Source organism: Colius striatus, chromosome 1, assembly GCF_028858725.1.
Source record: "Colius striatus isolate bColStr4 chromosome 1, bColStr4.1.hap1, whole genome shotgun sequence".
In the NCBI taxonomy this organism is placed as follows: domain Eukaryota; kingdom Metazoa; phylum Chordata; class Aves; order Coliiformes; family Coliidae; genus Colius; species Colius striatus.
Window position 1 is genome coordinate 103,089,555 of NC_084759.1, and position 23,724 is coordinate 103,113,278.

General features: G+C 35.7%; 1 protein-coding gene across 3 annotated transcripts in view; it reads right to left on the bottom strand.

Annotated features, from left to right (window-relative positions):
- LOC104554466 (multidrug resistance-associated protein 1) overlaps nt 1-23,724 on the bottom strand; it is a 32,564-nt gene that overhangs the window by 3,777 nt on the left and 5,063 nt on the right. The window contains exons 5-25 of one of the 3 annotated variants that reach the window (XM_062002605.1): nt 22,692-22,869; nt 21,320-21,574; nt 19,839-19,904; nt 19,113-19,250; nt 17,637-17,783; nt 16,349-16,433; nt 16,171-16,240; nt 14,489-14,615; nt 12,210-12,386; nt 11,546-11,713; nt 10,286-10,472; nt 10,002-10,071; nt 8,996-9,050; nt 7,798-8,017; nt 7,148-7,302; nt 5,873-6,028; nt 4,762-4,961; nt 3,734-3,860; nt 2,260-2,361; nt 1,197-1,340; nt 392-550 (exon numbers count right to left, since the gene is read on the bottom strand). In XM_062002605.1, coding sequence (XP_061858589.1) covers nt 392-550; nt 1,197-1,340; nt 2,260-2,361; nt 3,734-3,860; nt 4,762-4,961; nt 5,873-6,028; nt 7,148-7,302; nt 7,798-8,017; nt 8,996-9,050; nt 10,002-10,071; nt 10,286-10,472; nt 11,546-11,713; nt 12,210-12,386; nt 14,489-14,615; nt 16,171-16,240; nt 16,349-16,433; nt 17,637-17,783; nt 19,113-19,250; nt 19,839-19,904; nt 21,320-21,574; nt 22,692-22,869 — 2,986 coding nt within the window. The remainder of the gene's footprint in view (nt 1-391; nt 551-1,196; nt 1,341-2,259; nt 2,362-3,733; nt 3,861-4,761; nt 4,962-5,872; nt 6,029-7,147; nt 7,303-7,797; nt 8,018-8,995; nt 9,051-10,001; nt 10,072-10,285; nt 10,473-11,545; nt 11,714-12,209; nt 12,387-14,488; nt 14,616-16,170; nt 16,241-16,348; nt 16,434-17,636; nt 17,784-19,112; nt 19,251-19,838; nt 19,905-21,319; nt 21,575-22,691; nt 22,870-23,724) is intronic. The other 2 variants (XM_062002622.1, XM_062002614.1) reach the window with 2 other exon arrangements.

Genomic DNA, 23,724 nt, shown 5'->3' on the forward strand with positions numbered 1-23,724 from the left:
GACTGTAGAGAATGTGAGTTATTCTAGCTAAGACTTTTAAACGAAACCTGGCCTAATAAAACCCAATGTCATACTTACGGTCTCCCTGTTTGAGGTGTCTTCCATATAAATGCCAACATGCAGGTAAGACAATTTTCAGCACAGCAGTACTGAAGATTACTGTCTAATCAAATAGCTAAGACTCTAAAAAATTCAATTCTTAAAACTGATAGGCCATAACAGCCCCTGTTTTTAAACATCAGCAAAATTCTATTGGGGTTTTATGCATTTGTCTCTTGGCAGCCTGTAGATTTTGGGGCTATAATTTCTCAAAAAATAATGCAGTGTCATGTGTTAGTCAAAAAAAAAAAAAACAAAACAAAAAAGAAGTTATCTCTAAAACAGTTCTCACTTGAGGAATAATGTTGAGATTTCCACGTAGGTCATGGAGTCCAATAGTTGATATATCAATTCCATCAATAATTATTTTGCCTTCACATCCCTCCAGAACTCTAAACAAGCAGTTTGTGAGTGTTGATTTACCAGCTCCTGTTCTTCCAACAATCCCAACCTGAAACAGAAAGTCTCCTGATAAAGACAACAACTTTCCATGCTACACATTCTGTATGAAAAATAATGATTGAATTCAGTTACCACTTTCAGTTCAAAACTTAGTTTCCTTCATCACCGTGTCATCTTATAGACAGATAAAAGTGTTTACAAGTCACTTGGGACATGTGAACTCATAATCACAGCTCTCCCTCAGAAGCTGTACGGCCTGTGCCTGGTTCAGCGGGAAGACTTTCTGTTTCTGTTCCCTTTTATCTACCACTCCTCAGCTCAAAACAATGACTCTAAATTAGGTCTCAGTGTTCCTAGATCCCAAACCCCAAGCTGGTTAATACTAATCTGTCAGTGTATGTCTCCATATAAATATTCAGCACAGTGAACAAGAGGTTCAATCTCAAATTTAGATGTTCCTTATAACTGCTACACTCAAAAAATATTCTCTCAGTTTTTAGAGGGGATAAGAATTTCTACATAGTAGAAAATATCTTTCCTTTGCTCATTTGTCCTTTCTATAATGTGTTAGTCACTTAACATCTTCCCTGTTCAACATTATGCTGTTATCTAGTATCGGAGTCTCCTCACATGAAATTTTTTTGAAGTAGAAAGAATTTTACACCTCTGGTTTTTTTTCTTATTATATACAATACCTTCTCTTTGCTCTGCGTCTGAAAAGAGATATCATTCAGGGCTAAACCAAGATCCTTCCTGTACTTAGCCTTGTAGTTAACAAACTCTATTATTCCTCTATCAGGCCACTCCACTGGTGGTCTCTTTGACATTATCCACGGTTCCTGGAATTGAAATCATTGGTATTTTAGTATATGACAGTAAAAATATTACAAGTTAATAAAAATATTAGGAAAATTATAGATATATTTAAAAATCACAGCAGGTTTAGGGTAATTCCAATGCAAAATAAGGGAGAGAGAACCCACTTTCATTAACACTGAGCAGAAACATTCCAACTCAGATTTTTAGGAGTTTTGCCTTTGTGTTGCACAGGGTTTTAGGTTTTTTTAACACCATCTTATATACTCATTTAAAAAAGTAAACTCAGTTTAACTGGGTAGTTGCTAATAGTCTAATATCTGTGGCATCAATTCACAGAAACTGAATTTAATCTGATATCTAATCTCCCAGATATTTAAAATGCATATTTTATGAGAAAAAAACTTTAAGTAGAGTAGGAGAGAATAGAAAGATTTGAACAAAGGTTAAGAAACATAAACATGGGGGAAGGGTAAAAGAGAATGGAGAACTAGAAGAGAGTCATGTTTCCAAGACAGACTGAGGCTCTTTTCATCTCCATACTTGACATGGGCACTACTTTCAGAAAAGCACGCACCCAAAGCTAATCGACTTGAAAGAAACGTGTGTCTCTACATGAGCTAACAGTTAGGGGGCTGACAGGAATCTCCTCTCCCTCTTCCTCTCCCTCTCCCTTCCCCTCCTTCATTGCAGATAGCATCAAGAGTTCACCTGGGCTGTATTAGCATTAGTACAAAATCTATCACTAAGAAGGATGCCACGAAATGTACTGGTCAAAACAGGTATGAACTGCTATGACTATAAATGTAATGAAGAAGTTACACATTATTCTCAGTATATAAAAAAAAAATGAGATAGCATTCAATACAAAATTATAACCTGCTATTACTACTAACCAATATTAAAGTCAATCTAAGTTAGTAATTCAAGAAGAATGCTCACCTCTTTATCCATTTTTGCATATTCACAAACTCTTTCAATTGAAACTGCATTGGTCTCGATTTCACATGCTTTACGCACCCAAAAATTGAGACTCTGAATTACCTGGGGAAACAGTTGCATTGTAGAATGTGAAAATTTGAATCTGCTAGAATATAGCATACTGACTTCAAAACTTACTCTGAATTTAATCATCTCATCAGATGGATGCTCAATCACAGAAGTCAAAAAGTGTACAGAAAATGATGGCATGTCAAATTAATTATCACTTAGAAAATCAATGATCTCAGCATTCCTCCAAGCATTTCTTGTCTGCTTCCAGATGCCCAATGACTATTGTAATTTTCAGTAACAGAACAGCCCCAGAAATCTCAAATCACTTCAGGATCAACAAAAAGTACACAGTAATTATACGACATGTTAAAAGGAAAAACATGTATGGCTTATACTGTGGGCACATTATTGAACTGTCTTGTGAGGTAAAGTAAGCTAGCAATATAGAAGAAAGAATTTTTAATGGAGATACATATTAGGTCTACCATGTCTGCTAAATTTGTCATCTTCAAGCTCTGGGAATGCTTCCACAGACAGAATTGGTAATTGGTAATTCCTACTTGTATAGGAAAAAAAGGGGGTCAAAAAAATTCTTAGAGTCAATTGTTTCAAAATGTCGTATTTAACTAAATAATGGTGTCAATTTGACATCAGATGGTGAAAAACTGTGTAGTACCTGTGACTGTCATCACCAAATACATGTTGATAGAAAGAAGATTACTCTATCTTCGAATAACAGAAAATTGAACTCCTGTGAGTTAGAAGTGATGTGGGATGTGTCATGAAAGGTAATTGTCTTTTTTTTTTTAAATTTCTATTCATTAGTATCTGTTGACTGTGTTTCTGAAGCACTTACCACAGTGAGAATCTGGACACCTCTAGACTCCTAATCTCCATCACAAGATTAAAGAAGCTTGGATGCTTAGTTTGTGCATACATAATACTTAAGTTGCTAGTTAAAATAAATCTTATCAATACAGTTTACTTCAGGACACATTTCAAATGTGGCTCTCGTATTACTTCTACGAGGATAAAGCCAAAGCAAATTATTTTATTCAACTTTTAAGTAAATACTACTATATAACATTCAGTAAGTGAACAAGAAATCAAATATGAAGTATAGCTGTATGTGACTAGGCTCCTTATTTAGTTGAACAAAACACTTAAAAGTAAACCATACATAGTTTCATTACCTTGACCTTTGAATATGTTTTCATAATTATTCTTTCATCTAAATTCAGAAGTGGAAAATAATGTGAAGCTTACCAGAATTAACGGAATTCAAAGGAAAAACTCGATTCTTCCTGTGGCATTTAGTTTCATTGATGTCACTGTGTATATTCACCTACACACCTTCATTGTATGTATTATTCCCTTTTCATATGCAAAGTAGTAGCACCAAAAAATTTATACCATTACTTACATTCAGAGCATAGGATATGGATAAACCCACTGTAGAAGAAGTCATTGTATTTCCAGCCAGTACTGCAAACAGTGCAGCAAAGAACACCATTAAATTTCCCAGAAACTCAAGCCTGACAGATAGCCACCTGTGGTAAATCAAGGCAAAGATAAAAGTGAGTCACCAACAGTATTTTTTACAGTATAGTAAACACAGTGCTAATACAATGATTCTTTGACATCAGTACATTAGCAATTTCCCCACTTTACAAAAGAGGTAAGTACTATCATTCCCATTTTACAGATGGACTGGAGAGGGAATATGATATAACTAGAGCTGGTAACACTGCTAAAAACAAAATGTAGGTATCAACTCCTGGCTAGCGCTTCCTTCACTCCTCATACTGCTTTCCTACTCTCCCTATCATGGAGTTTCGGGTATATAACTGGAAGCCAGAAGTGAAAATCTCTTGTTAAACTCCTCTTCCAGAGCAGGACCACCTAGAGTAGGTCACACAGGAAGTCATCCAGGTGGCTTTTTAGTGTCCCCAGAGAAGGAGACTTCACAAACCATCTGGGCAGCTTGTTCCAGCGCTCCGTCACCAAATTTCCTTAAACTCAAGAATCCACTCTCCAAACCTACCTGGTGCCTGTAGGTACAGACAGCAACACTAGCTTACTTCCAATTGAACTATTAAAATATACACTTGACTTTTTCATAAACTTGTAAGGAGAACTGTTAGTTGAAAAGTAATGCTATCCATGCTTATGACCTATTAGTAAATTTTTTTATGTTCTTACTTTTTTAACATACTCTCACCCCAGACAGCACTTGTGTATTTTCTCATAGTAACATGCATATTACCTGCTAGTCTCTAGTACATAAAGAAGAAATCATCCTAGTGTTTAGACATTATGCATTCATTAGAAAGAGAGGTGGATAAATTGCTTATCCTTCAGTCTCTCAGCTGATTGACTGGAGAAATGCTTAGTTATGGAATTCTACAAGAAGAAGGTCTCAGTCACAGATGTAGAACTGTTGTACAGTACCTGTTCGAGATGACATTGTTGTAGAAATAAACTAAGTTCTCATACACAACATCATTATTCTTTCTAATGAATCTCTGTTGATGGCCAAATGCTCTAATTGTTGCTCGGCCTACGAGAGTCTCACTGAAGTGGGAGATGACAGGAGAATGCGACGCTCCTGCCAGCCGGCGAATCTGTCGTGAACTCGCTATGTAGTATCGCTAATAAAACAGTAAAGACAAACAGACGTTTAAAGTTGCTGCAGCTTATTTTACGTTGTTTAAACCACTTGCTATGTTTATTTCCAGTTAAGTAATTCCTGTAAATTTAGATATGAAAAAATTATAGGAGTTATACAGAAAAAAATATATATTTACAAACAGTATAGAAAGAAAATCTGTCTCTTGGGACACATCAACACTATAAACCTGACATTAACTGCAATACATAAATTACTGGCAAAATTAGAGAACATTATTTCCAAATTCTGTAGAAAATATGCAATATCACATGAGACATGTAACAACTAAAAGCTTTATGTAAACTTTCAAATTAGAACTTTCTGCTTCTTTCTCAGATGAAAGTCAGCCTTTATTTTTCCACTGTAATGATGTCTGTATTTTAACTCCTTAGCAGAGACTGAATCTAGGCACTCTTTTCTGTCCTCTAGATTCTTATTTTAAGAATATTTTCAAGTCTTTTTTCTTTCTCAGTAGCCTAACTGACAAAAAGTCTAGAAAAAAACCTAGCACAAGTAGTTCAGGCATCATTCTATTTTACATTTACTGTTTCAGCATTACCCTTCAACTTTTAACTTTCACTATAATATAAACCCCATTTTTTTTCAGGTAGCTTCATCAAATTTCTTGGCGAGACCTATATCAATATTATATCTTCCTAAGAACAAGGAAAATGTAAAAAGAACAATACAAGTCATCAAAAGTTCCCAAGTACTACAGACTATATTCAAGAAGTGCTCTAATTTCCTTTTATGAAGCCTGAAGATTTTTTCTGAAAGCAATTTCAGATGTCTTTTATATCACAACAAACAATGTCAGCCTGTATCCTTGATTGTTCTGGACATTTCATTCACATACATCTAGAAATCCTTATAAAAACTTAATACACTTACTTGGATAGTAAAATAAAAGTATCCCAGGGGAATAACTATCACTATGAATAGTGGTGAGGCATAGGTGATAACCAGAATGGTTCCAATAACATCTAGGGTACAATTTAGCCAAGTTCGTAAGTAGTAATGGAAACGTACATCCACTATAAATAAGTCCTGTAATAAAGCACAGAAGAGTCAAGATTTTGTGAGTAAATTCCACTAAAAACTTTGTGAAGGCATCCTTTAAAAATGGAATCAAATATCTTCAGTAAAAAATTGTAGCATCCCTTGATTATATTCCAATGATACCTATTAATATTTCATTATTATCTGTCTAAAAGTGAAACAGACACAATACCTTTTAGACTGCTCATGGTATGTCAGAGAATAAGATCAAAGTGTGTGAAGTCAAAGAGACAGCTCTTGCTGTTTTGCTACTCAATACTCTTAGTTTACCTAAAGCACAGAAGACTGAAAAGGAGTCCAGGAACTCAAATTCTACTAACTCCCGTATACTCCTGTTAATAATTCTAGAAGTGAAGTGATATATTACTAACCTCCTACTGAACTTGGTAAAGCTTTTTCAAACCCAGTTTATAGTATATTGCTACCCAAGACTAGAGATTTAAACCTAAATCAACTGATCTTTCAGTGTATTACACAACTACCTGAGCCTATTATAGAGAACACAACCTTCAACAGTCCCATCAATAGTGAAATAATTGGTAATGCATTGCAGCAAGCTAGTTACTGCGAGAGTGGGAAATATTAAAGTCATGGTAAATATTTATTAGTGTATTAGAGGTTCCAATTAAAGCCAAGCCAGTACAAGAACAGAAAATAACATTAATTTCAACTGTATTTACCTCTGAGAATGTGAATTTCATGTATCCATTGGTTTTGACTGTAACAATTGATTCTTTGTAAAATACTATCAAACTAAAAATAGAGGTTTTTTTTTTTTTTTTAAATATATCAGGTTTAGGTCTGGTAAACTCATTGCACTGCAGGAATGGTCTTTGAAGAATGGCTTCCTAATCATAGAATTGTTTAGGCTGGAAAAAACCTCTAAGATCAAGCAACTTCTACTAACAAGAGGTTTTGATCTTTTTGTAAGAAAATAGCTTGAGACAGTTCTTTAAGTTTTTATGTGCTGAAGCACCTTTCTGTTGCTAGATATTGCATTGACTTATATTTCTTCAATTTTTCAACAATACTAATTAGAACTAAATCTGCAGTCCAGTCAAGTTTCACCTTCATAAAATGGAAGATTCACATGAGTTTTCCCTTTACCTTTGTGAATCTATTGATGATCTGACCAACTGGATTAGTTTCAAAATGCTGAAGAGGAAGGTGCAATACATTGTCTAACAGCTGCTGATGTAACACCTGAGAAGCACACAGCGACCCCCTGGAGAGCACGTATGCACTGCAGCAAACAAGCAGACCTTGGGAATGGATAAATTAAAAAACAATGTGAATGGCTGGGGAGGGAAAGTAGATGGAGTTTATTTCTATCACTCTTTTCTACCACAGTGACAACTTCAACAGGAATATGTCATATCTTAGTTTCACAAATTTTTACCTAATTGGATTTTGTTGATACATCTTCCTGCTGCTTAGTACTTTTTTCCTACAATTAAGTCACTCACGCTAGCACGCCATCCCACATTAATGCTGATTTCCTTCCTCACTGAAATGCCAACACAACTTCATGAGGGTACACTTGGATTTCCAATAATTCACAGAAGCATCATAAAATGACATAGCATTTTCTCCTATACATCTGTTCAGCTCTTCTCCTCTCCCCAAGTTAACCTGTCATATGATGTTGCGTGCAATTCTGTTTATGAAGCAGTCAGTGTTATTTCTTTACTAATACACATTCAGGTAGGTCAGACTCAGCAAATGGTGAGAAAACAGTCATAAATACATATTCTTGCCTTGTATGAATCCCAGAAGCCCATAGATATGAAGTTTGTAATTTTGTGATTGTTTCCATTCTGTGAGATCACCAGCTTTTGCTGTTTCTGTAGTCCAGGTGCTAAGCCATAGATTTTGTCCAATGGCTAATGCATTCTGTCCTAAATAAGCAGCTATGGTTAGCCACATCCATCGCCAGTCAAAGGCTTGCAAGTATTTCAAAACAACTGACATTTTCATCTAAAGATATATATCAAAAGAACATATAAAAAAAGGAGTTACTCCTAAAATCATTATCATTTTTTAAGATAAACAAACATTATATAATAGGAACTGTATACATTAAATTCCAAATAAACCTAAATAATTTCTTAATTAAATCTGATCACTTAGGTATATAAAATCACCATAAAAAGGTTTCCTCTCCCACTACACTCTGCTCTTTAATGATACATATCAAAGGCAATCTTACTTGTGACACTTTCCAGTGTCAGACTAAAAAAAAAATCTTACATATGTAGATTATAAAAAACAACTAAACAAAAATAAGACAACAAAACAATTCAGAGTCTGCATGAGGCAAATCTTGCTCCATTCATCTGTGGAACTAGAAACTTTACAATTGCCGCTCTGGGCTACTGGAGCCAAGGAAATTAGTGTCACCAGGAGAAAGTTCTCATCCTTGGTGTAGATGAGGACAAATGGGGCCAAACTCAGCTAGGCCACTTGAAAGGTAGAACTGGTAGAAGCAGAATAATGACAACTATTTGGATTTTACCGTAAGGTCTAGAGAAAAGCGAGTTCTAGCTGGCACAAACTCTCCTGGCTTCTAACATAAATCAATACTGCAGCAGTATTATCATGCAAAATTTCTAGTCTCTGTTCTAGCACACAGATATTTACACTTTCTAAAGGTAAGACAGAATGTTTTTCTAACAGAGGTAAAAGTGGGGGTTTTTATTTTCTTTTTTTTCTGAAATATGCAAAACAGATACAGGACTTGGATGCAATATTAAAATACAGCTAGTAGCAAATCATCAAAATAGAAAATCTCAGACTACAAACTTGGTATGTAATTTGGTAAAAACCTGAACGATTTATTTTCAATTCAGTAATGAGGAGTCAGGCAACCTTAACTAGAAACAGAAAATTGCAACTGTGAATTAACATATTTTTATAAAAATAAATGTCAAAACCTCTTCTATTAGTGATACTTACTCCACCAGTGGCAACTTTTTCTTTGTTGAGTATTTTCAATTGATCAAATGAAGAACTGCAAACAAGAAACACTTGTTTTTTCTTTTGAATCCCCATACAAAGAATATGTTCACTTATTCCTAAGTAAAAATGTGTACCATAACATCTTGTAAATTTTTGCTATTGAGATACAAACTGTCTTCAACTGTTTTTCTTAGGATAAGATTATGGTCAGAAGCCAATACGGCCTTTTCATTTCTCATATAAGAATGTGCAGATAAAATAAAGCTTGCCCTGCACAAGTATCAGCTATGGATGTAAGACTGCTCTTTTCTGAGGCATGCAAGAGTGGTGCAACTTGGGTCTCAGTCCCTGTCTGGGCCAAGGATTAGAGCTTAATATTTGGCATATCCAGATCTACTACTTCTGGACTAGGGTGGTTGAGCTTAAGTGTCCTGCATTGTCTGAACTTGCTAGGTTGAATCTCTTCAACTTTGTCTTTGCATTACCTTATACCATTGCAAATATACCACTACAGTGTGTTTACAAATTACAGTGCAGTTACAAATTGATCTAGGAGGTCTTTCAACTACTTCAAAGCACACATGTTTTCTTAAAGGTGGAAAAAATGAATCAATGTTACAGGGGAAAAACTAAGAGCATAAACAACTTCTTAATACACCAAGAAGTCAAACTGCTGACAGTTGCAATGCTGACAGATGAGAGTGCATCCACACCAGCAACTCCAGTTGGTCTTCTGAAAGTCCCTTTCATTCCTGCTTCAAGTAGTTTGGTTCACACAGTGAACTTCTTGAACTCACACAGCACGTTGACTGGACTTCTTTTGTATAAAGTGAAACAAGAAGATGAACTCCAAATACATGCTCTACTTAAGCAAAGTATTAACGGACATTCAGGCTTGACCCATGTTTTAACACAGGGAAGAATAGTGGCATAGACTTCAAGAGGGCTGCCCTAGCAGTGCATCAGTTAAGCAAAAGTCACTTTTGCTTTTTAAAATACTTACTCTTTATGTTTTGGCAGTTCTCTATGTTGCAGACTCCTGCCCAGTTGGCTCTTTTCTTTTGAAGAACTCACTGTAATGGAAAAAAAATAGAAGAATCTTTTCAGAACAATTTGTTCTCAAGGCATTAAAGACTGATGTTTTTTCAGTGTGTAACCTGTAATTCTATAGGAATGCTCTGCATTTTTCAGCACTGTTCATTTCCAAGAAGGGGAGAAAAAATATTTTGGGAAGCCTGAATGAAAAAAAAAACCCACTAAGCAAACACAGTATGCAAAATTTCTCACCTTCTGTTGGGGTTGTCTCTTCACTTCTATGCTCTCCACTGAAGACTTGAATAAGCTCAGTAAAATTAGCTCTCTTTGAAATGAGTTCTTGGTAGGTCCCTGTTTGACTTATTCTTCCCTCTTCCATTACTATTATAAGATCAGTGTGAGGCAAGAGCGTTAGGTTATGGGTCACCAATATACGAGTCTGAAACACAATGTTTTCCTTTTTACCATATTAGTACAAAGCATACATTAAAATTAGACATTATATTATGACAGCTGGAGCAATAAAACAGATTTTTCTCTGGGATTTTTCTCATTTGTTTGTCTACTTTATTATTATTATTATTATTGTTCTTCATTACCTGCTTTACTACATTACTCTTTTAATTGCTGATTGTAATGTCAAACTTTATGTTTATAGCTACTTGCCATTACTTGTACTTACCTGTTTCTTAATGTGTATATTCAGGAATGGTTTAAAATGGGTTGTAAAGAGAAGAGGCAGCTACGACAGCTTTTAATATACTACATGTAGTTTGATAGTCAGTATTAAAATCTTATAAGTCTAACATTACTAGAGCTCCTGCTTCTGCCTATTTTTATAAACCACAGAGCAGGTAAATTAAGAAAAGGGATAAGGGGAAGAGGGAAAGTGAAAGACATTTACTTCATTTTAAGTAACACATTCACAACAGTATCTAACCAGTAATGGAGGTGTTTTGCAGGCTTCAGTCAGCAGGAATAATGTGTACTAATATTTAACACTGAGGGGACATTTTTTTACAAGCTACCTTACCTTCCTACATGAACAGTTTTTAAATGGGGGAGCCTCTTCCTTCTGATTCCACTTTCCCCTAGAAATTTCTTTTCAACAAGAAGAATTTTCTTTCTATAACCTATGCTGGTTATAACCTATTTACTCCAGTGAGACACCAAGAGTGACCACAAAAGACTCCACTCTGCCTTCAATGCAGATCACAGCATTCCTCAAAAACTGCCAGTAAAGAAGAAATCATCGAATATTATGTGAATCCTTCAGATTCCCAGGTCAGACCATCTCTCAAACTTTTTTTTCAGTCTGTGCTATGTCTACCCAATAGGCTTCAAATTGGCACAATCAGCTGTGCTTTTATTTACTCCCTTTATTCAGAATAATTTTCATCAACACATGAGGTAAGTGATGAGCTTTTGCCGATTAAGTGGGACTCCTTTTGGATCTGTTGTATTGTACAAACCAGTTTATTCCTAAATTGAAAGGAAGCCATGCTACTTTACCTTGCTTTTTAGGAGACCTGATGGGCCAATTAGATTCTCAAAAAGATGTTTCCCAACATGTACATCTACAGCAGACAGGGGGTCATCCAGAAGATACAAGTCAGCATTGCTGTACACAGCTCTAGCAAGACTCACTCTCTGCTTTTGTCCTCCACTTATATTGACACCCTAAGAAAAGAAAAATAATCCAATTTAAATATGAAATACTGAAGAGGACCAGTGTACCACACTCAGTCTCATCATTATTTTTTTTTCAGGCAAAAGTAAATCTTATGTTAGATATGAAAATAGAAAGAGATAACATTTGTATTTTCAGGTAATTAGAGCAAAGTTTGGGCTATGTTGATTAAATTTAAATTCTGACTCCAGAACGGGCAAAATGAAGATACTTCAGATAATAAAAGTATTTTTATATTATAGAGGAAACCCCTGGAGAATAGGACAAGGCTGGCTCAGTCTTCTGCATAGAAAATAGACAGTTAAGAATTCAGACTTTGAACAGAAGTTAAGTTCAAAGTATGCATGCTAAGCAAGGAAATGGGCCAGGTGTACTTGGCTGAGCACTGATTAGTCATTAGTATAAATTATCAAATAGATACTATATTAAAAACATAAAAGCCATAATTTAACTTACTGCATTATTTCTGACATCTCAAATTCTCACCCTTTCTCCAATCTCTGTTCGGTCTCCATTTGGTAACTGTTCCAAATCTGGCAGTAAAGCGCAAGACTCTAAAACAAGTTCATAGTGTGGCCTGTTTAGATTTGCACCAAATAGAATATTTTCCTGTAAACTGCCATTTTGAATCCAAGCCTGCTGAGAAACATATGCCACTGAACCCTAAAAAGAATTAGAAACATTTGGGTTTTTACTTGGGCTTTCTGAACTTAAAAATAGCATTTAAAAATACATTTGAAATTTCAGCTTTACCTTAATTCATAATTACTTTTAAAACCTGAGCATCCCTAAGCTGTTAACATTTTAACTAAGTCAGTTAAGAAAAACAATCTGTTTAATATTCCTGTATAATAGCTTGCCTACAATTATTATAAGAGCACATACTTTGAATAAAACTGACATAGCTGGGACACATATTTAACAGTCTTTCAGGGACAAACAGTTATCCATCGTAAGATTTATATGCAGAATGGGTCTGTGTTAGGTATATACCAAAATAGACTTTTGTTTTTTTCTGTCTTTACATAAGATTTCTGTATTTTTTACGTAATATGCTGTGTCAGTCATTAGAAACTAAGGTTACAGGATAGGAATGATAACTGGAAATGCTCCTATATCTGTTTTTACATTAAGCTATATGTCCTGTGAAAATATAGTAATTTTACAGCAAATGGATTGTATAGATAGACTTTTTTGGTCTTCCTTATTAGATTCTACACAGTTGAACTTTTTTCCCATTAAGTACTCCTCTCAGGTTTGGAACATGTCAACTTCATATTCTTCCCCAATGCTTTAACAGTGTCAGGATAACGTACTAGGTTTTCACAGAAATGGATTCTCGTTCAGCATTTATTTTCAAGGCTGAGACACATTTCTAAACTTGCCACATCCACTTGCAACCAGATTAAGTAATATCATGCGTATCTATTGATATCTATTAGCTTACATACTGTAGTCTGTCATCAGAGGTTAACTTCCTCCATATCTCAAACATATAAAAAACTTCATTGCACTGTCTTCTGCAATGCAGACTTTCATTGCTCTATGTAACTACAAGACAAGTTAAGCTACAGAGTTTCCGATCACTAGAAGAGCCAGTGCCTTCATTAGCTCTCTGCTTAAAGTTCAACTTTCCCTCTGTTTCCATATTCTTTATCATCTCTACACATAAGCTATTCCAAGTGGGTCACATTTGTAAATCTGCTCAAAAGCAGCAACCATTTGAAGTTTAGGCTTAATATATGACTTAAACACTCAACAATTTTGCACTGAATTATATAGAATATATACTAAAAAAGAAAGCAGCCTTGTAATCACTTAGGTTGAAAACAAACAGAAATTGTTATACTGTTAACAAAATGGTAATGGTGGGAAGGAACAACCCCATGCACCAGTACAGGCTGGGGGTCGAACTGCTGAAGAGCAGCTCTGCAGAGAGAGACCTGGGAGTCCTGATTCATAATAAGCTAAATATGAGCCAGCAATGTGCCCTCATGGCCAAGAAGGCCAATGGCATCCTGGGATGCATCAAGAAGAGTGTGGCCAGCAGGTCAAGAGAGGTTCTTCTCCCCCTCTACTCTGCCCTGGTGAGGCCTCATCTGGAGTCCTGTGTCCAGTTCTGGGCTCCTCAGCTCAAGAGGGACAGGGAACTGCTGGAGAGAGTCCAGTGCAGGGCCACCAAGATGATCAAGGGTATGGAATATCTTTCATATGAGGAAAGACTGCAGGAACTGGGGCTGTTTAGTCTGGAGAAGAGGAGATTGAGGGGTGATCTTATTAACATTTATAAATATCTAAAGGTTGAATGTCAGGAGGTTGGGACATCCCTCTTTTCTACAGTAGATAGTAACAGGACAAGGGGTAATGGGATGAAGCTGGAACACAAAAAGTTCCACTTAAACATAAGAAAAAACTATTTCACTGTAAGGGTGAGGGAGCAGTGGAACAGGTTGCCCAGAGGGGTTGTGGAGCCTCCTTCCTTGGAGGTCTTCAAGACCCACCTGGACACGTTCCTATGAGACCTGATCTAGGTGAACCTGCTTCTGCAGGGGGGTTGGACTAGATGATCTCTAAAGGTCCCTTCCAACCCTATGGTTCTATGAAATGTCACCACGTTTGAAGACTTAAGAAGCTGGAGAATCCTTGCCAGTACTTCTACAACCACAAACAGCTGAGGAGGAAAAACTGTACTTTCAAAAGCAGTTCTGCTTAATTTAGGTATCAAGGAGTGGGCAGGGCAGGGGAACATGGACAGATAATCTTACTCTTCTCTGAACCGTTCCTTCAAGTTTCTCCATTTCTCCAAGAACGGCAGAAAGAAAAGATGACTTTCCAGATCCAACCTGTCCCACAACAGCAACTAAAGAGCCTTCAGGAATGCTGACGTTCAAGCTGGAAATATTGAGGAAGACAAATTAGTTACCCTCCTTATAAATATTCCATTGTGTATGAGTTGTGGTCACTTTAAGAAAGAAATACTTCATTTTACTCTCAGAATGATGAGAAATTAGTACTTCAGTTTGCACTCCTTTTGACTATGTACCATTTGAAAACTTGCAATAATGACTTTAAGTTTATTTATCTGCAAGTTAAGAGCTTGTGCTTTCATCTGGTCACAATAAAATTACATGTGAGACAGTGATTCACATTCTATCTCACTAACAATCAGCTCACAGACTTCTCATGTAGCATCTACTGTAGCCAATATGTGATCCCTCTTAAGGATAATAAAAGCTGCCCTTCATGGTCTGCATATTTTAGCACATAAGAAGAGCCACTTGCTGTAATTGTATTCTGTGCTTTCTGGATCTAATATGTCCTGACTTGGACTCACTGATTTGATTCTTATTTAATCTATGCTAAGCACAGTTCCTTCAGACTGGAGCTTGGAGCACAAATAAAGCAGGGAAAGACTGCACTCAGAAACTACACCAGACCTTAATGAAGTTTGTATATGATGCTGAAAGCAGCTTATAACGGGATACTATATTGCAGGATACGTTGGCAGAGATGTGGACACTCAGTGCCATGTTATGGGAAGTGATCTTCCCAGCTCTGAGGGGGATATGGTGAGAGGGCTAGACTGAGTGGGTTGTAACGTCTTCAGCTACCTTAGTAAAATTTAACAGGTGCATGAAGCTTATCAATTAGGATCTTTATTCCACCCCAGAGCTTTGTTACTCCATTTTCTAACTAACTCTCCTATACTTTCATTGTGTAGAGGTTTAAGTGTAGATGAATTTAGGCAGCACTTTTTTCTATAGTGTCCAGTAACAGGACAAGGGTTAATGGACAAAAGCTGGAACACAAAAAGTTCCACTTAAACATAAGAAAAATTATTTTACTGTGAGGGTGATGGAGCCCTGGCACAGGCTGCCCAGGGCTGCCCAGGTTTGTCATAAGTCATGATAAAAAGTGGAGTATTTTCAGGCAAGAGAGACCAGAAGAAAAAGCAAACTTCTTGTTAATTTGGTGGGGGTTTTTTTTCAGTATTCACTACAAGGCTGCATAAACTACTTTAGCTTACTTGCAGGGAATTTAAAATGCTACACCAACAAAAGAGTGTCTTGCCAGTTAATGCTCCTCAGAACGCAATTCAGGAAAAATTTATGCTGCAGTTACATCTCCCCTGTGCAAACTGAGAGAAGAGGTGGTAGGAAAGAAGAAGGAAGAAGAGCACTGGCTTCTTTTAGCACTCACATAGTGCTACATGAGAGAACATGCAATTTTATGTAAGTCTTCTTGGAACATTAGAAAGATCAGGTCAGATTTGACTTCTTAGAGCACACCGATCACATGGGATACTCTAAAACAAACAATTTAATTTTTTTTTGGTATGTAACATTATGAACTAGTCCGAATCAGAATACACTAAACCTGAACAAAGTCTCTCTAAACATCCCATCCTGGCAAAGGAGCTCATAAAAATAATTAAGAAGTATCTTACTTTTTTAAGACTGGCAGGCCATTTTTTTCCCAGCGGAAAGAAGCACCGATAAACCCAACAGCATGATCTGCTGCAGTAGAGAAGAAAACAGCAGAGTTGCTAATCCATCCCCTCAGTTGTGTTTCTAATGATCATTTATATAAGCTCATGATCAATAAAATTACTAACTACTGCTTACTTCCACTGTAGTTTGCATTGACATCCTCAGGGTTAAGATCCTCAGCACACAGAAAATCCTCTAAACGGCTCAGAGAAACTTTGGTCTACAAAAGGAAGATACAGAACATTCAAGTGCTCCATGCATTTTTAAATAACAGTTTTAAAGTTCTAAATAATATGGGAAGACAGACTATTTCTTGTCTTATTTAAAGACAGATAAAAAAGGTTTTCAGACATTTAAAAATTATTTTCCTTAAAGTAATGTCCTAAAGTCATAAATAAGCCTAGTTTTCTCCTGAAGATCTACTGCCTGGTAGTTTTAAAGTCACAGAGCATAGTTGAGATATACAATATTAGAAGCTATGGTTAATCCTTGAATGTCTGGTTTCTCTGACTCTGTTTACGTAAACCTGTGTTGAAAACGCTTTAGCTTTTTTGTTTTGTTTCAAAGAAATAGTTCTCAGTAACTCTTTCACACAAAGAAGAAAGACAACATTTTACTATGAGCGCAACATGAGATACTTGTCACTGTGCTATGACAAAGTAAGATGAAGTTATGCTAGCGCTAATTTTTAAGCTATTATAAGTAAACCTTAGGAAAAGACAATGTTTTGATCTTACAGCATGCTAACGATAAATCAAATCAAACCAGAATGTGTACATGCTCACAGTGCTCTCCTTCCTTACAAAAAGCTGAGTTGTGTACAAGCTGTGACCTGTACATTCCTGTGTAGCTCATATAATACACCCATAACAGAGCTTTAACCACTAGAAGTTCCCAACCAGTGAGCCTACTGGTGTGCCATTAGGACTGAAGCTTGTTACAGGGTACCCTCAGGTGTACCCTCTTTTTTTCTCTACTTCCTCTAGTACTACTTGACAAAAACAGGACTGTGGAGTTAAGTACCTCAGAGTTAAGTATTATAAGACCACAGTGGGCCTCCCCTACATGGTATCAATGGCTTCAATACATAGCGATGGCTGAGTGATTTAAACATAAGCAGCTCAAATTTTTCATACTTTATCTTTCATGGACTATGAAAAAGAGAAGTTAAGAGAGTAGCAGCAGAAGTTGAGTCCAGTCTGCTAAAGGAAGAAAAGCAGGAAGGAGAAAGCTCCGTTAATTAAAGGACTGAGAGACATCTTTTAAACAGCCTTCACGCTTTTCATTCCAAAATATTGTGCAGTTTCAGTTCAATAAAATGTAACTTGAAATAATTAAATGACTTGATCACTCCTAGAAATAAATTAAATATGATAGAGTATGAATATTAACCTTCTATAGCACTCGTTCATAACATGTTTACCTGGGCTACAGCAGAGATCACTGATGGTAAATCAAACAAAGGCAGTCGCAAAATATTAAATAAAGAAATAGATGTAAAAACTTTAGTTGCTGTTAAAACATTCTCTTTACCCAGATGAAAGAAGACTCCAAATGTAGCAAAAGAGACCTTTAAAAAAATTAAAAATTCAGAAGCAAATTTGCATTAGAACTAAAATTCATACCCCAAGAGATATACAATATATTAGAAATATAAACACATACCATCCTGGTTTTGCATGTATTTGAAAGGTGTTAAGATCCCATTTCTGCCCAGCTATAAACATGGATTCTGTAACTGCAGCACTGTGTAACATAGCTGCAACACTGAGTGCAGGAATACTATAATTTTAGTGACCAAAAGCCTACTGTGTTTGACTCAACACTGTACACATAAAACTATATGAAATAACTTTCCTATCTCAGGAATTGGTTTCTTCCTTTTGAAAACACTCAAACACAATGTTTCAGGATTTTTTTTTCACTTCTTGTTATTATGCTATTGGCTATACAATTATTTCCAGCACCACCAGCAATGGTGGCTGTCTATAACAGGCTCCTACACCTTTTTGGCCTTCCCCCTGGTTCTTACTCACAAATAATTGACCCTGTTGTCACCATCATCAGGCTCTAGACAGCCAAAACATTCCCTAAGACATGCAGCTACCTTACCACCTCTCCTTCCTTGCCTATCCCTTCTGAGGAGTTTGTAGTCATCTGTTGCAGCACTCCAGCTCCAGCACTCCAGCTGTGTGATGCATCCCACTCTGTTGCTGTGATTTCAACTATATTCTGGTTTTCCAAATACACAATGGTTCCCAACTCTTCCTGGTTATTGTCCACGTTACATGCATTGGTGTAGATGCAGTTCAGCTGGACCACCTCTCTTAGGGGAGAAGTCCCAACTCCTGTGTGATTTTCTTCAGGCACTTCCATGGCTTCTAACACATCAATAACCCCTTGCTGCCAAATGGAGCCTGAAGTCTCCATTTAGATTCCAGTGCAGTTTAACAGATAGACTTAAAGATCCAAAGATCCGGATACAATTCTGATAGAATTCCACTGCAATCAGGCTAGGATGAATTTGGTTCATATTGTTTTGCTTTTTCTTTTTAATTTATTTAGAGGTTTAGGGTTTGAGAAAGGACAGCTAAACATTACAGATTGAAAAAGCATTCCCTTAAAAGTTAAAAATGGAGGGCTATAAAGAAGGCAGTTGATTTCTGTACAGTAGAAATGGATTTGGTTTCTAAATTTCTAACGCAGGTCTTTAAAAGCTTGGTCAATTCATAATCTGTCCCATTTTTATCCAATCATAAACATACTACTAGAACATGAGAATTCAAATATATTGTGTTTGAGATACTGTGAGGCAACATACTGTGAGCCATTCAGCTACTAAAGCAACAGAGAATATGAGAAACAATCCTGCAAGAATTAATATTTTTATAAAACAAACCAGAAAAGGAATACATGTCAATGTCAGCATGGAGTAAGTCGTTAGATACGAAGATGACTTCAAAACATTCACTTCATGGTCTCTAATGCTCATGACCTTCCTTTGATATGCAGGTTCCCATGCATAAAGTTTCAGGATCTAGACAATCAAACATACATGTATCTTAATAAAACAAATAAGCAGTGACTGTGCTTTAGAAAATAAGCATAATATCCAAACATCATTTTCACATTTTCAGCAATGCCAAACTACAATTTTTTTTACAAAGGAAAGCAAGACCTGAGATAACTCTAAATTAGGTTATTCTTATGGAAGATAAACTCCAGTCACTATTAATTCTTCAGATTTCAAACTTTCCATGAGCTATTTTTTTTCAAAACAAGATAAATAACAAAAATGAGACAACTTGTAAAAGTGCTTTTCTTCTACTCTAAAATTTCACTCTGCTAAAGGTTTTCAGACATCTATTAACATATTTTACATTCTCATTAAACGTGGATGTAAAATGAATGCATCATGGATGCCTTTGAGTTTTTTTAAATCAAACTAAATGAGTAGGTGTTTTCCAAAAACATCTTAGGCACACTATATTAAAAAGGTTTCTCTTCAAACTTTTATCATTGTCAGATGAAACATTACTTACAAAACCTTAGCATTTTTAATAACTTACTTTCTATCTCTACAACCTAACAAAAACCCCAGAATTTTCATTAGTTTGGGCATTACCTTTATTCCATGTAATATTTCACTTAGTAGCTTGACTCGTTGATCTGAATACTTCATTTGTTTTTTCTGGTTAAAAGATAGCAATGTTTTCATTTTTCAATGAGAAAAAAAATGCACAAAACCAATTAGGAAGGAAAATATGCAGAATATTGTAGGCAACAAATACCTTTTATGCTATTTTTACCTTGCTGAAAAACACACTAGCACTGCAGTTATATAATTTTCAGATATATGTAGTAAAAAAAAATAAACAAACCACACATTAGATATGATAAAGGATTAAATACATTAAAATAACATTTTTGCCCTAAAATATCTTAAAGAATGTACTTTGATTTTTATCCTTTTTATTTTTCTTCACATTGAATTAACACCTTAACAAATTTCTATATCTCAGAATGTTCAGGAATGACATTATGGTTTTAATCTTCAAAATCCCTAAGCAGGTAAACAAAGACTCGGTAACAGTATAGTGTAACACTACACACATATATACATGAAAAAGTCTGTAGCTCTGTATGGATATAAAACACTGTATACATGTATATATACAGGAGTTAGGAAGAAAGTTTCCTCTGTTACTGATCTACATTGTTATTATAGAATCCATCAAAGAAACAGAAATTCTCAGGCTGTCCTGCATCTCACTTTTCTAAAATACTATTTAACAGGCTAACTAATGTTTTGAGTCTTATTCCTATACAACATCATGTTGCAAACTTTTAGAGGAATTTCTTTTATTGTCCTTTGTATTTCTTCTCTATCTCTCATACCACAATAGGCATCCAAGTGCATATGTAGCTGCTGCATCTCACCTTCAAAAAAGTGAAGTCTTTTTTTGGGGGAGGAGTGGGGAAGGGGGCGGTTTTTAATGCCTCTAAATTGTCACAGAGTCTTCACTGCATATTGCACCATCAAAGGAAGAAAAAAATAGAGACAAATAATTGCCTTAACAGCAATGCACAAGTTAGGGTTATAGGATTTTTTTTCCAGTCGAGCTCACAGTAATTGTCACAGTAACAAACAACACAATACCAAGAAAACTGAAGCATCAGAGAAGCAGAAAAGAAGTCAGAACACATACAACACCTCTGTGGAATTCTTATAATCCCAGGAGAATGTGCTAAATTTGAGTGAGCTGCTTAGCCTGAATAGTAAAAGTGAAAATCTCTCATTTAATATAATTAACTCTTGTAATATGCAAAACTGTAACTGTTTCCTAAATTGAGTCATACATTAATTTTTACTAATAGAAAAGTATTGTTTCAGTATTCTGAAAAATTAGGTATCCATCCAGGATACTAGTTTAGCTAGCAAACATATGTCTTTCTCATTGCAGTTACGCTGCCCCTCTCAATGAAAAACAGCTGAAGCCTGGCATTGTTTATTTGGTTTGGTTTTAATTTAGATGTACCAACAGTATCCTTACATATACATAATTTACCCCCCATTCCTGTACGATGACAATTTAAATATCTCACCTTTAGCCTTTTTACTTTGGCTGCAATGAGCGCATTTATAGGTATAACCAAAAGAAGCAGTGCAACACCTGCTAGGACTGAGGGGCCAAGCTCTGTCCAGAGAAAGATGACAGCCATGATGATCTGAAAAGGTGCTGACCACAAGAGGTTGATGTTTACAGCTAGCTCCATGAGTTGCTGAGCATCTGCTGACATCAGGTTAACAATTTCCCCAGTTGTGTAGCTTCGCCGTGAGGAATTTGCTAAGGTTAAAGACTGCAGCCAAAAGACACAGAGGTTACAAAAGCCATCAATTTGGAGGGGTTTAGTTGCCCAAGAGAAGCTAAAAGGACAATAATTAGAGCAAAGCTGAAGTCAGCAAAACAGACTTTCAACTCTATATACCAAATAAACAGGACAACAGGGCACAAAGAGGGCTAAGAAAGTCTCAGTTTTGGCCTATCTTAGAACCCCCCAGTGCAGGAACCAGCAACAGCAGGTTTCACAGTAAGTGCACATATAATCTCAGTGTGGCAGGCAGATACCACAAGAACCAGTTGTCTTGGGACTGACACCCAGATAAACCCAGACTGAGAGACTAAATCAACAAAGACAATAAATTATTTCAGTTTTGGCTTCCTTAAATTAAGTACTGCATGAAAAAATACCCATGAACCATGTTCACAGTATTTCAGGTCAAAATTGTTACTGCTTTTTACTACTGCTTTTACTTTTAAGTTATTAGCACCTGCATTTCTTGTAGCTAATAATGCTGTAACCTAAGCATATTATACTAAAGGTGGGATAAGTTCAAGACAGATTCCCACAGCAGTTTGCCATTGCCTGAATATCTGAAAAGCAGCACTGAAAAACAAAGAACGTGCTGGGTATTCAACTCAACAAAAAACCAGTTTCACTAAAATCGGGATGGGGGTGGGGGGAGGAATTTTCAGCCTCTAAAGCAGACAGTGTGGAAAGCTTCAGCTTCTCATATTCACTGCTACTATTTAGCCAAAACAGTGATCACAAATACCCCTACTTTTTACTGGACATGCAACCTAAATAGTTTTCCCATTTCATTCAATAATTTTTGGAAATTAATCCATAATCAAAATAGGGAAGAGTTCAGTTTCTTCACACGTCTCCAATACTGTGTCTGTACAGGTGGCTGACAAAAGCATGTCATTTCAGAATTACAGTCTCATAATAGAAATGCTGCTGAGATTCCAAATTATTATAAATAATTACTAATCAAAATACAAAGAAATACATTCTGGTAACCTGTAACCAGTGTTTAAAATCCTGAGTTCCCATAACGTTGGTAAGCACATTGTCTTTTAATACTGTGTGCTCATTTTCGTTTTGAAAGAAAAGTAGAATAACACATGATTACCTTTTTGTATATCAGGCCAACAACTGCAGTCTTGATTTTGACTGCAGAAAGCATGTTATTACGCTGGTATAACTGATGAAGAAGAGTTTGGGTGAGAACTACAAAAAAAAGAGCAATAGCATAGCCATATCCTCTTCCATATGAACTAGGATGATTTTCACTGTTCATTATCATTGCTCTGAAAATGAAGGAAAATAACTTAATTTTTGTGCATTAAGTAAATGACTGACAATAAAAAGTTCAAAAACCTGACATACTAGTAACTTGTTAAGTCTATGTTGGATTCAAGTCTTAATTTTGAGTCCCAATTTGTTAGTGTACAAACATTTATCAAATAGTATTCTAGACATGAACGTGCCATCGCTGACTTCACTGACAATGGAATTTAAATAAAGACTGGTATAAAAGAAAAAAAACCTAGATATTTGTCCTTAGAAATGTCGTAATTACCAGCCATCAAAGTGGGAGAAAAAAAAAATCTAGAGGAAAATCCCAATTTTTGTGTTGGTAAAAGGTTATCCAAAATAACTAGCAATGTGATGTTTTCAAACAAATTTAATGGTTAACATTTTTTTCAGGATTACACTGATTCAGAGTGTAGTTTGAAGGTTAACAATATTTCTGTTCATTAACTTTTTTCTATAAACATACAAATATTTCATAAATTCTTAGTATCTCTGTGGTAAGCACAATTTCTAAAAAACACTCCATTAACCTTGTTTTACCAACAACATGATAAAAACAGTCTCATTGAAGTTTTCCACCAAACACTGAAGTTGTAGATATTATATATTTAAGAGGGTTTTTTTTAAAAAATAAGACATGGAAAAAATATAAACAAAAAAAAGCAGGGCAGTTGAATGTCTTCACACTTATTTTTTCTTAACATTTTATTTTATATTTAAGTTTATTAAATAATTAAATACAGTATTGTGGAATTGAACTTTTACACATTTTGTCTCAGTCCTTTGGTGAAGAAATTCGTGATTTCTTTGAGCTTTCCCTCATAAGATCATTTTCAGATAATCACTGG